The sequence below is a fragment of the Cryptotermes secundus genome, unplaced genomic scaffold (genome assembly GCF_002891405.2).
Source record: "Cryptotermes secundus unplaced genomic scaffold, Csec_1.0 scaffold181, whole genome shotgun sequence".
In the NCBI taxonomy this organism is placed as follows: domain Eukaryota; kingdom Metazoa; phylum Arthropoda; class Insecta; order Blattodea; family Kalotermitidae; genus Cryptotermes; species Cryptotermes secundus.
Window position 1 is genome coordinate 4,245,351 of NW_019723906.1, and position 13,587 is coordinate 4,258,937.

Genomic DNA, 13,587 nt, shown 5'->3' on the forward strand with positions numbered 1-13,587 from the left:
CTTAGAGAGACAGTATGGTATGGTATGGTTTGGATTGATCTGGCTCAGGATAGGGATGGCTGGAGGGCTCTTTTGAACACAGTAACGAACCTTCAGGTTCCATAAAATGCTGTGAAGTTCTTGAGTAGCTGCACAATTGGCAGCTTCTCAAGAAGGGCTCAGCTCCATGTGTGAGTGAGTAGGGGAAAATGATCTCTTTGCTTAGTGCCATGCCAGGAAAGTGCAGAGAGATCATCAAGGTAAAGTGTCTTGCATGCTTAGACTATGGATTATATGGAAGTCAATCTTCAGCTTTATATGAGCACTTACAGAACCAGCTCTGTGCAAACCCACAATTTTTCTAAATACAGTGGCAAACAAAGAAATTTCATTATCCCTACTGGGACTGCCACCTGCCCAGTTCATAGCCTATCACTTTACAGGGAGAGTTGTCATAGCTAATACTTGGATTTGTATTTTATAACTTAAAGAGTTTCAATTTCTTAACGTAGAAAAGTACTTTGTATATGTGGTGGTTGACTGAAGGGACAATGAATGAAACAAAGAAAATTTAAAAATTGTGTTTTATTCACTTAATTTATATAAGGCTGTTGCTGTGCAGTATTAAGTCTGTATGAACAGCAGAGATGATCAATGTACTATATTCCTCAGGGTGTTACAGAATTTAAAGTACAGTACAAGGTGACAAGAGTGACTGATACGAATTTTTATGGTTAAAGAGTACTGTATTTTAGTATTCCCTTAAACATGACAAATAATATATAATATAACTGTTATTCAAAACTGTGTGCACTACATTTATGCACAAAATCGATACTTGTGTAACCGTTCCATTATTTTCAGTCATTACTTGATAAATATTTAGGTTTAAGAAATTTCAGTACTACCATTTATCATTATGAGAGACATAACTACACTCAAAATGGAATGTGTAAAACATGTCATCTTCAGTTCTAAAATTACATACAAAGCTGAAAATCTGTCACTCATTTAGGTCTTCATTGAAACAATGCTGGATCATAAAGCAGAAATCTTAAACTTATGCTAAAAATTTATATATCCTCATACCCTTTATTCTCATTCATACATCCTCTTGAAACGAATTAGTTGTGAATAATCTGGTTACAGAACAAAAGCTAAATAAATTAAAAGCTATTGGAGGTTATGACTGCCTTAATCATAATTCCTTGTTATATAGTTTTTTCTGTTATAGAAGTTGAATTGATGAACATCTTTATAGTAGCTGCAAAGCATTCATTTAATTTCAATTAGTATTTGGCTTAGAGCACGATATTTATTTGCTTCTAAGTGTATGAAATGTATTGAGAAAGAGTCCCTTATTTTTACTATCAGAACTGACTTCATCTTGATCATAATTAAATTCTTTTCCAAGATGTTTTGTTGCTATGGAGATACAAAGCGAATTTTCCTCAAAAGGTCTATCATCTGAGAAACTACGTACCATTTCAGAAGGTAAAGGAGAAATAAGAGAGAAAAAACAACAGGTTTTTAGCATCTGAGACAATGAATATGGTTGTTGATTTTTGATGTATGTTAACTGTTCTACTGTCAGCTTTAACAAAGGAAAAAATGTCTTTACTGTGACCTATACATAGTTGATATACATCCTTTGTCATACTTTAAAGTAGGAAAATATTATTATTTGTTTTATGAAACAAGGCACTCAGGCTACATATATTATATTACACTATAGAACCTGTGCATATTATAACCATTTACATGTATCTTATACTAATTAAAATGTAGAAGGTCCTGCAAAGACAGAAAGACAGACACCATCATGGTTCTTATTGGTTAAGAGACGGCAGGTTTAGACAATTTTCATTATGAGCATAACAGTTGGTGGGTAAACAGAATGTCGATTTCTTCTTCTTCTTTTCCTCCTCCTCCTCTTTTTCTTCTTCTGCACCACCACCAACTTCCTCCTCTGGCATTTCCAGTTTAGGTGGGTCATCTCAAGACCAGGCATTTCCATCTGTCCCTGTCTTTCCACACCTTGTGCTCCTGAACTTCTTTTGACATTCTTCCTTCTTGGTGTATGACAACTTTCATACTCTGTTGTTTCATATTGTTCTTGATCTTCCTCTTAGGTATTTTCTTTTTACTTTAAAAATCTTCTTTAGGATTCTGTCATAATTCTTAAAATACATTCATTCTCTCTATTCTATTTTTATTAATTTATCTACCAAGGCATTTACTTTTATGTACTCCCTAATTTATTTCATTTCCCATTCTCTCTTTTCTTGTTTTCCTTCTGTACATCTTAAAAATCTCATTCCTGCTGCCTCCTGAAGTTTGACCCTATGTCCACACTGTAGGAGTGGTACAGTGTTGAAGTAGGGGAAAGCCTAACAGGGGAAAATTTACTGGGGACCTAGTCTCTGGTACTTTAAAGGTATTTGAGATCTGGTAAGAACCTTGAAAATTAATGGCTAATGGGACAAGCCCAGCATGCTGATAGTGGATTTTGAAACTGATTCCTAGTCTAGAAACAGTCTTGGAAAAGCAATGATGATTTGGTTGCATTGTAAACATGTACAGGAATTATATAAACTGGTCTCTATCCTTGTCATTGGTACTTCTTTGAATAAAATGGTTATCATATATTTTTATTAAACGCAATAATCATCATCCTAAATACTGGATGACATTAATTAACACAGCCAAACATGTTTCTGGAAAATAAATAATAATTATGCACACAGTGATGGAAATGGACATAATGAAAACATGGTTTCTCAAGAAATAAACACATTGCACTATGTTGACTTTAAACTGAATTTTGAGATTCAGCCATTTGGAAATATTTTAGAACATGTAGTGAATTTCATGCAAGAAACTGACATCTTTGAAATTGTCTGAAATGATCTATTCTGTTCTGGTTTCCTGATGTGTATGCATTTCTCACCTCCCCATATGTGCTATATGCCTGGCATAACTTGACCTCATTGATTTGGACTTCCTGGTGAAGAGTACAAATTATGAAACTTTTCATTATGCCATTCTCCGTAGCATCCTGTTACTTCATCTGTCTCGGATCCAAATAATTTTTGAGCATCCTACCCTCATGTACAATCAATTTAGGCTCTTCTTATAATGTGATTGACCAAATTTCATACACATATGAAACCACACATAAAATTATAGTTCACTTCCTTATTTCCACGCTAAGAGGGTTCCTTGCCACTATGGCGTGGTGCCTCCTTGGATTTTGGATGGAGGGAATGACCTTCAGATATGGACTGTAACTGCGACTATATCGTGTAAGTAGTCGCCGACAGCCGATAAGTGGTGGTCCGCCAGCTTCGGGGTTTGGCGTGAGGCTAACAACTCATCACCGTAAAACATAATTTTGTTACGAAACGGGCCACGGGTGACTTGTCAAAAAGGAATTAGTTTCGAGGAGCTAGTAAGTTTTCCCAAATATTCTTCACAATTTGTTCTCCTGAAGAATAAGGGACCAATTTCATACAAAAAAAAAAACAAAAAAACAACAAACTTCGTGGTTTTGGTCCGCAAGCGAACTATACCGACTGAGCGACCGCCGCTTGTCGGCGAAGTTAGTGCCAACTTGAGCGGATAGAGGGTGCCGCGTGGTCAGCGCAACGAATCCCCACGGTCGTTAATTTCGGTTTTCTAGACCGGAGTCGCCATTTCCTTGAAATAGCTCCTCAGTTATCATCACAAAGCTGAGTGGACCCCGTTTCCAGACTCACTAATTATCAGAAAAAATCTGGTAGCTCCGGGAATCGAACCCGGACCTCTGAATCTGACCACTAGACCACAGAGGCAGTCGGACCAATTGAACGGACCCCGTTCCAGACCCACTACTTCTCAGAAAAAAATCTGTTAGCCCCGGGACTCACACCCGGACCTCTGGATCTCTAGCCAGGAAATCTGACCACTAGACCACAGAGGCAGTCGAACCAATTTCATACACAACGGATAAAATTACATTATTATGTACATTTGATATTTAGATTTTCAGAAATGAGAGAGGAGGATAAAAAACCATACGGTGAACTGAATTTAATTTCACAGTGAACATACATTCGTCACAGAAGAAATCAAAAGATACTCTACCATATACCACAACCGACTAATGGGACACGAAAACAGCTGCGTAACTGAACTAAGCAACCCATTAAACATCAGACGAAGACTAAAACGTCAATGGCCCTCAGACTTAAAAGAACACAGTGTTGAAGATGGGTAGCCGTACTCAACAACATAATGCAGAGTATACTACATAGGAGAATCATCACTGGATGATCACTCCGCACAAGTGATTTCTTACAACATATTTACTTATTGCTCCCTTGTAGAGTAGATTGTAAATTGCGATAAATTAAAAAAAAACAGTGAACATAATTTCTGCCCTTCAACTCCTTTGTTTATACCGTCTTCTCCATAGATGGCACTCAATGCGGTTTTTTTGTTTTTTTGTTTTTTTTGTTTTTTACTTTTCCACGAACTTTAATGTGGACTTCTCTGCCATCTGTATGCAGGTTTTGAATTAAGACGTTTCCGGTTAGTAGCAACAGAAACGTGATATGTGCGCGTCACGAAAACAGTTTCTTCGTGTGCAAGAATGAATTTTCTTACAGTTATATATTTTTGTGAAGGTGAAATATTTTGTGATAAAGCATGATAAATTATGTACATTCAGAGAAAAATACTGTTATGCAAATCAGAACTATTAATCCTACAGACTGGTGGAATGACTTTCTTTTTCTTCGTCACACACATCCAAGCTGAAGTATAGGTGAGTTATGAGTCTTAGAACTATTTGCGAAACTTTGATGAGATGTTCTCACTGTCTCTTCGCTTGCGGATTTTCTTATTTTTCCTTATACCCTGAAGATGGAGCCGATACCTTCCTCCGAAACGTCGGTTAACACCGCATCTACACGGTGCCACATCCCAGAAGACTGCATTCTTCATAGTCACTGCCGTGAAAACCTCAAATCTTACAAGATGTAGTATAGCTGGGGGATTACCGATAGGGAGAAGACCTTAAGGCCATTATCCAGGAGCCAGTCCCATTATACACTACAAATTTAGAAATGTTAGAATTATATTTCATGTTTTAACATTAGCTTTAATAAATGGATATTAGACGGGCCTGGTTATGCGTATACAGGTTGAATGGCCATTTGCGCTACATAAATTAGAATTGGTTTTGTTGGGATTAGTGACCAAAATTTTCTGAGTAAAATGTAAACGGTCCTCTGTTGTGAAGTGTCTATGTCTACAGTACCTATAATTTGTATTTGCGAAGTTATCTGTGACCTATGTAATTGTGATCCCTAATGTTTACTAATACTCTGCATGCCGAACCTTCGTTTTATACTAACTAAAGAAACTGTCAACCTTGGAGTGGTTATTACCTGTCGCTGGTCTAATTGGTCAACTTAAGAAAATGCTTAAAATTGACTGGCCACAATTAATGTATAAATAGAATGAAGCTGAAAAACTGTTACATAACCAGTTTTTTTGTTAAAACGAGACAAAATGTCAGTAAATTGTCCATCATTATCACCATCTGTCATCATCATTGTCTGTGTTAATGTTCTGCGAAAAGATTTGTGTTGAATAAGCATTCATGGACTGCCGACAAGGGGCGCAATTCCGTCTTGGGGAATAGCTTGGGGCTAAAAACAATCGGCCGGTCACGGTAGCCGAGCGGTCTAAGGAATGTACTCTCTTCGCTCGCTTGGAAACCGGGATCGTGTGTTCGAATCACACTCAGGGCATGGATGTTTTGTTTGTGTTTGTGCGTTTTTCTGTGTCTGTGTACAGGTAGAGGGCTTGCGACGAGCTGATCACCCGCCCAAGGAGTCCTACCGAATGTGTAAGATCTAGAAAAACCGAAGTGAACGGAGAAGTTCATGGAGGTAGGCCTAGGCCCACTGGGGCTGTAGTGCCAAGGGGGGGGAACAAAAGAAAACAACAACAACTCCAGGTAAAAAGCATCTAGTTTTTTACGAAAAGTTAGGCCTTTGATGAAGAAATAGGCTTTGCCTTTGTAGGCTGGATTCATATATGCCATCTAAAGCTAATAATTATAAGAGTTAAGAATTATCTTGTGATGAGTTCGTTTCTTGTAAAAATCTGCTTGAGTTAAGCGTAGTATTCGTGCAGTGAATGTGTTGTAGCCTGTTTCATAACAGAAGGCGCAGCGGTCGTATCGCCGCTGGTTCCTTGGGAAGGGGGTGGCCACTACAGAGAGTCGTTATAACATATATATATATATCGAATTTGTTTTCTTATATAAAATTCTACTCGGAGCTTACATTGGTGTACGATCTTTCAATTTTTATTTCCAAGATATCCAAATCATTATTAGAGGACAATAACGTTATAGATCCGGCTTATACCTAAAGTAAATTTATGGGTGCCTGATGCCCTACCGCAGAATAAAGAACACTTTTTAGCCTACGTTCCTCACTTTGAAAGAAAAATGGAAGTAGGCTTATCCGACCTCCATGCTGTGTGACCTCTCCCCCTTACCAATTTTTGAATGCCGGAACCAATATTTGTGATTATTGGTATGTACAGTACATCATGGCACCTGAGCCCATGTCAACAGCGTACTTCATAAATCCATCCCATTAGTCTGTGTGTCTATGTATATCCCTCCTACCGTTGCTAGGCAAAGGCTCGGAAAAATATATCCCTCCTTCCATTGCTAGGCAGCGGCCCGATAAACAGGTTCCAAAAACAAAGAATGCAAGCAACAATAGAAGAATTGTTTGACGCGTGTCTATGTATCCTCCTTTCGTTGCTAGATAACAACTCGGTAAAGACATTTCCGCGGAGATGAAGAATTTTTGGAGGAGTCGTTTTCTATGTGGCCAATTAAGACACGAAATTGAAAAAACCACAAAAAGAGTCGCGGGTCTCAAGGAAATCAATATTTAAGGCCACACTCTTAGATTTATAATATACGAAACACAGTTTTTGAGAAAGTTTATTAGCTTCAGTTTGAGCAAGCTGTAGGATACTGGAGAAGTTCGTTTTTCCAACTTTGTCTTTTCTTTTGCATAGGGGGGTTGAGTCCAGTTGGGTCCACTCGGCACGGCGGCCACTGATTGGCCTATTGTACTTGCCCCTGGTGATTATGATGACGGAGAAATTGGTGGAATGAAGATTGGCAGGGGAAACCGAAGTACTCTGAAGAAAAACCTACCCCAGCGCCACTTTGTCCACCACAAATCCCACTTGATCAGATCCGGGTTTGAACCCGGGACTCCGCAGTGGGAAGCCGGCGACTAACCGCTTGAGCTATGGCGCGACCTCACCTTTGTCTTATTATGTAATTAAGTAGAGAGACAAAGAGGGATATTGTGTCACGTATATTTTACCTGTCATAGTCCGCCTTGCAGTAGAGTTTGGCGTTGCGACAGTAACAGGAGTGACTGAGGAGGACCCCGCACTCGCTGCAGGCCAAGCAGTGTTCGTGCCAGCTTGCGTCAGCCACTCTCATCAGGAAACGATCGTGGATCTTCTGCCCACAACCCTCACACACTTCATACGTCTTCTCACACTTGATCGTCGTGGTGGCTCCGACGGGACCTCCACTACCACCACCGCCTCCAGTACCTCCGCCTGCAGCACCCACCTCTGCGTAAGGAAGATTATACACATGAAGGATCTTAGGTTCCGACAGCGGCGGTTATAAAGAATTGTATCCTCTGGGTAGATATCGCTGTGTAGTACTGCATATAGTATTTACAGACGTTTCGGAAGAAATTACTGTGTGTAAGCAGAGTTCTGCTTGATGCTTGCTTCATGATGGTTTCTTTTTTGACTGATTCTTCAACCCTAAACATGACGGCGATAAGTTCTTCCGAAACGTCGGCTGATTTTCAGCAGACTGCACGGCATTATATCCTGGAAGACAGAACTATTTAAGGTGACATTTGTTTCAAAAAATAAATATCGAATATTGGGCTTAGTGGTAAAACAGGTCCTTGATAGTTACAGGGCCGTTCCTGCAATAATGCAGGACCTTGAATAAATCGGCTTAAGCCGGTTGTTAGTATGAATGACGTCTTTGATTGTGACGTCATATGTTGTAGGAATATGTCCTTGATGTATCGCAGCAAATTCTGCCCCAAGATCGATGTAACGAAATTCTTATATATTCTTACATATCTCCCAACACTACAATGCATTAATTCAGGAACTCATAATGTATTTTTCCGCATTTAGGATAATGTTCATCAACTTGTCCCTGAGTTCTTGAAAGCCAGTACACTCTCTCTCTCGACCAATCAGCTACACACCCATATGCAAAATATTGATTGATATCCAAGACAACCTTCGTCTTCTGGCAGGGGCAGGAGGTTTTCTCTTCTCCGTATCGTCCAGATCAGCTCTAGGAGATACCCGGTCTCCTGTACAGTGGGTATCAGGGACTATTCGCCTGTGGGTAAAGCGGCCAACGGGTGAAAATGACCAATTTTCTCCATATTGTTGTGCCGAGGACAAGATTGGCGGGGATGTACCTCCACTCCCCTGCATACCTTCATGGCGTGGTGCTTAATTAATTGAACCATGGTTAACTGTACCTTCATCCAAGAAAATCAAATGAGACATTGCCTGCAAGAGCTATTAAACAGTCAGTACAGTGTAGTTCTGACGAATGAACAATTGCCTTGAGTTTTGTATTCAGCAAAACCTTCGCGGGATGTAGGTCAGTCATCTGTACAAACATTTTCGTAAATTCTCCTTATTGTGCCTATTGCAGGAATATTTTAAGTCATACGGACGGAGGGTGGGGCACTTCTCAGACGTGCAGGCAGCTGTAAGAAATTTATTACCAAAATAATAGAGCACGATTCTCCGTAGCTTGTGTTGCTAAGCAACCACATTTCAAATGTTGATACTGTAAAGTATAGAACTGTCACTTGTTCATTCCGAGTTAAATTATTAAAATATTTTCTTACACCTGACCGGTTGATTTTAACCACCAGTTTTACCACAATGCGAATAAATAACAATACACATACACATATATATTTCTTATTCATTACTTACTTACAGTGTTACGGGGCACGCGGTAGCGTAGTTGATTGAGGTACTATGTTACAAGCTGGAAGGTCGCGGGATTTTATCCAGATGAGGTGAACTTTCCAATTTACCTAATCTATCCAGACGCACTATGGCCCTGGAATCAACTCAGCCTCTAACAGAAATTAGTATCAGGTATCTTCCTGGGGAGTAAAGGGCGGCCGGTGCGTAAGGCTGACAACCGTACCGCCATCTATGAGCGGATTGTCTAGAAAATGTGGGAGCCTCAACATCTCACAACCCTATGGGCCCCCACGGTCTGTTACAGCGATACATTTACTTTTTTTATAGTATTATAATCCTGGCAGAAACATGTGTTAATTTATTTATAGGATGTTAGTTCCTATCGAATGTTTTCCTGTTAAAGCTAACATTTAGGCCTTTCTTGTTTGAATATAGACTAACTTCATATTATAATTTAATTTTTTGAAATTCCTTTGTATTTGCAGATAGTTTTCTATAGAATTTAATCGGAATTTGCTTCGACAACCTGGTCGTTGGAATAAAGAGAAAAATCAAATTCTTTGTCATTATAGACTAAAGTTGTGCGTGCTTTTACTCATGACATGGCCTTATACAAAATATGAAACACAATAATACATAGGACTTCAATTTTCTCGTAAGATCCAAGGCTTCTACTCTCAGTTTTAGTCCCATCTGGCTTACACATATCCGGAAATATCACACTAACAATTTGCTGCAACTAGCAAACTCTCTGCTCCTAGGTGCTGATCCTATTCTCTTAAAATGAACCCTTTGCAGGGGATGACAGCCATTTCTGGTTTGAAGAAATTATAGAAATACACAATCGTCCATTGGTGCAACGTCACTCTTCCGCCATCTAACCTCGTGTAGACGCCCACAAATACTGAAGTACAGTTTGCACATTCTCCTGCTTATATATTCAGTGTATATTTCGTTGAAGTTTCAAATTTCAAATACAGCTTCATTTTTCCTTTGCCTAAGTCCTACCAACACGCCGCGACGCCAGGATTCGATCCCGGGTGTGGTCAAGTGGGATCTCTGGTGAACAAAGTGGCGCTGGGGCGGGTTTTCTCCGAGTACTTCGGTTTCCCCTGCCAATCTTCATTCCACCAAATTCTCCATCATCATAATCACCCGGGGCAGGCTACAATAGGCCAATCAGTGGCCGTCGTTCCGAGTGGACCCAGCTGGACTCTACCCCCCACTAAGCGAATTTAAAAAAAAAGTCCTAAGAAATGACCCATCCAATTTCGTGATTTTTTGTGACAATTACTAAACTTTTAGTTTCACGCAGAATAATCACAGAAATTTAATTAAAATTAGCAACGAATGAAAAATGTCGCTTGGAGTCCCCTGTCATAGTGTCGTATCGTAGTGTGTTCTGTGGTTCTGTGCAGCAGTGTTCTCAAACCTTTCTGCACCTGCGGCACACCCGAATTTTTCAAAAACACATGACGGTATACCACAAAATAATAAAAACTTAATACTGAATAATATAATTGTGACTATTGCATTTTCTCTAATTATAACATGCGAATGTATAATTTCTTATGACAACTCGTTGCACACCAAATACTTTGCTGAACACTGCTCTGAGAATTTCTGACGAAGAACTATTGCAGACGGAATATTTTCTTCCTACTTGGAAATTTTACCGAGACAATGAAAGTTATTGACAGGAATCGATACTAAGTTTCAGAATTCGAAATAACAACACGAGTATCGTGCTTTGGCCTGCATTCAACAAAACACGTGCGCTGTGATGATCTTTCCGAAACCAGTTTCAGGCGCCGGAAATACTGGATTTTTGAACTTTGTCCAACTTCCGGTATTCTAAAAAATAGCAAACACAACGTTTCGGAAACTGGATCTGTTTCCTTCTTCAGGTGAGAAGGGGGAAGACACCTACTCTTTTGGGTCCCCTAGACAGAGCTAACATAAATCACTGGACAACCCCTGTCAATTCACTAGAGCTATTTCATTACCTGACCCCAGGTTAATTCGGTTAGACGTAACAGGAAAATATGCATTTTATTGAATATTTTCCTACCATCTCCTTCCGCATTAGCCTTGTCTCAGGTAATAAAACAGCTATAGTGAATCCGACATTGGTTGCCCAGTGATTTAGGTTAACTCTTTCTAAGGCACCCAACAGAGTAGGTGTCTCCCCTCCACCTGAGGACGGAAATAGATCCAGTTTCCGAAACATCGCGTTTAGTAGTCTTTCGAATACTGGATGATGGACAGAGCCCGAAAACACAGTAATTCTGAGTGTTATACAGCATCGTCAGAACCCTTTAGAATCTATACCTGTAGCACTTGTCAGCTACCAAGACGCGATATTTTGAAGTACCGATGCAATGACAGGATTTTAAAGATCAGATGCAGTTAGTTAGTTATTGGAGAGGGTGGGTTTCCCCATGCACTGAGATCTGTATTGGTCATTGTGCTTCCCTCTATGATTTCTACCAGTCTCTATATCCTACCGGTACTGGTGCTTACGATCAGTCCCGCCCAGCCAGCGAGACCGGCTCTACTAACTGAGAGGTACCTATAATGCTTCCCCCATCTACCAGAGGTATTAGAGACTGCTGTTGGGCGGGAAACGTCCGTTCATTTGGCTCAGTGACCTCCTTTGGAGATATGAGGTTCTTTTAGGTGCCGTAAAGTTACGACACGGGACCCACGGCTTAAAGTCCCTCCCGGAGGACTTGTTTCTGAATTTTTCCGCCCTTAAAAATTCGACGACCTCCGCCGGGTATTTGAACCCGCGTACTACGAGTCATGAGGTGGGAACGTTACCTCTAGACTACGGAGGCCGCTTAAGATCAAATGTAAATCGGGTTCTCTTCTATCACTCCTTCGATTCCTCTCCCCTCTTGCTGGAGGTGCTTAATATTGAGAGAATCGATAGAATTGCTGCTTTCTCCTCATTCTTCCGTCGCTATTTGACTTGTGATTCAAGAACATCAAAAGACCTGTCCGAACTCATCCATTCTGCTGTACAGCATTCATCAAGCGACAGGGCATAGGGCGGTTGTCCTATTAACTGTGCTACTTTACACTAAAGTCACACCACTCCGAAATATGGACGCTACAGTGGTAACAGCATGGGATGGAGTCAGTTGATTAAGCTGAAAGTAATTACTCCGCCGTTTAATGACGACACCAGGGAGCAAGGTTAATTCGATGTGTCGTGTACCCCTTCTCGTCTCCTCTTTCTACAGGAGCTCTGGACCAATTAAGTTGCCTGGGTAATTAACGAGATGACGTCACACGAGCCATTGGTCTATAACGTGGATGCTACCCTGTTACGATAGAAGCTTTGAATAGTAATTGTCAATGTGACGTCTGTACTATCTTCATTGTGACTCAATTGACAGAGTAGGGAGTTATGGCAGGACATGAAGTTGCTCAAGACTTGGTCGACACGAGAGTGTGGGATTGCGTTCAATTGCGTTTCGTTCAATGAAGAACATTGTCGCCGGTAGTTATGTGAACAGGTAAACCAATCACATCTTAACCCTTTTCAGCAGAGTGGTTACCATTTTTACCACCTGCTTTGTTATTAAGAACCTCAGAACTTTGCTGTTTATTGCTTCTGTATGATTGTTAGAATATGAGACTACAGAGAAGTGTGTTTTCTTTGAGGCAGGAAGTGAATTTTTAGATGTTATTTAGACGAACTCTATGGTCTAGTGGTCAGAGTTCCTGGCTACAATTCCAGAGGTCCCGGGTTAGATTCCCAGCGCTACCAGATTTTCTAAGAAGTCGTGGCTCTGAAACGGGGTCGACTCAGCCTCGTGAGGATAACTGAGGAGCTACTTGAATGGAAAAGTAGCGGCTCCGGTCTCGGATGCCGAGATTAACGGACGAGGGGATCCGTTGCGCTGACCACGCGGCACCCTCTCTCCACTAAAGTTGGCACTAACTTCGTGGACAATCGGCGGTTGCTCGGTCAGTATAGTTCGCTTGCAGACTAATAGTCACGGAGTTTTATTTAGAAGAATTTCGTGCTTCAGAAGATTCAGACGGCACTCGTCAATAATTTTTTTGACACTCACGGAAGTTACTTGGTTATTCTCAGTGAGACTAATCAGCAGTTCAGTTTACAGAATTGTCACAAATTTTTGACATTATAATAAGTCGACAATTTAATACTCGTAGGCTGAAAAGTTTGAGAATGTTAGAAGCGAGGCGAATCGGATGGTATCGGTTTTGTTAATTAGAAGCAGTTTGCTCACCATAAACTGCTCTATTCTCGAATTAAATGTGTTTTCCTCACTTTGGGGTTTATGGCTTGTTCTCGAGTGCTATGAAATTGTCGCCTCGAAGGATGCCATGCACCACAAAAGGAAGAGAACAATAACCGTCAGCTTCACGGCACCACTTTGTCCTTCAGATTAGTCTTCAAAGAGATTCCGAGGGGAAATGATAGCAAAAGTCTTGGATGCTGTTACTAGGAAACAGCCGGATACACAGTACACAGTACTGCTTCGGAAC

At 40.5% G+C, this 13,587-nt stretch overlaps 1 protein-coding gene across 1 annotated transcript in view; it reads right to left on the reverse strand.

The window, feature by feature from the left end:
• Positions 1-13,587, reverse strand: part of LOC111861934 (LIM homeobox transcription factor 1-beta) — a 44,918-nt gene that overhangs the window by 8,336 nt on the left and 22,995 nt on the right. The window contains exon 2 of the mRNA XM_023846911.2: positions 7,389-7,647. Within this exon, the coding sequence (XP_023702679.1) occupies positions 7,389-7,647 (259 nt within the window). The remainder of the gene's footprint in view (positions 1-7,388; positions 7,648-13,587) is intronic.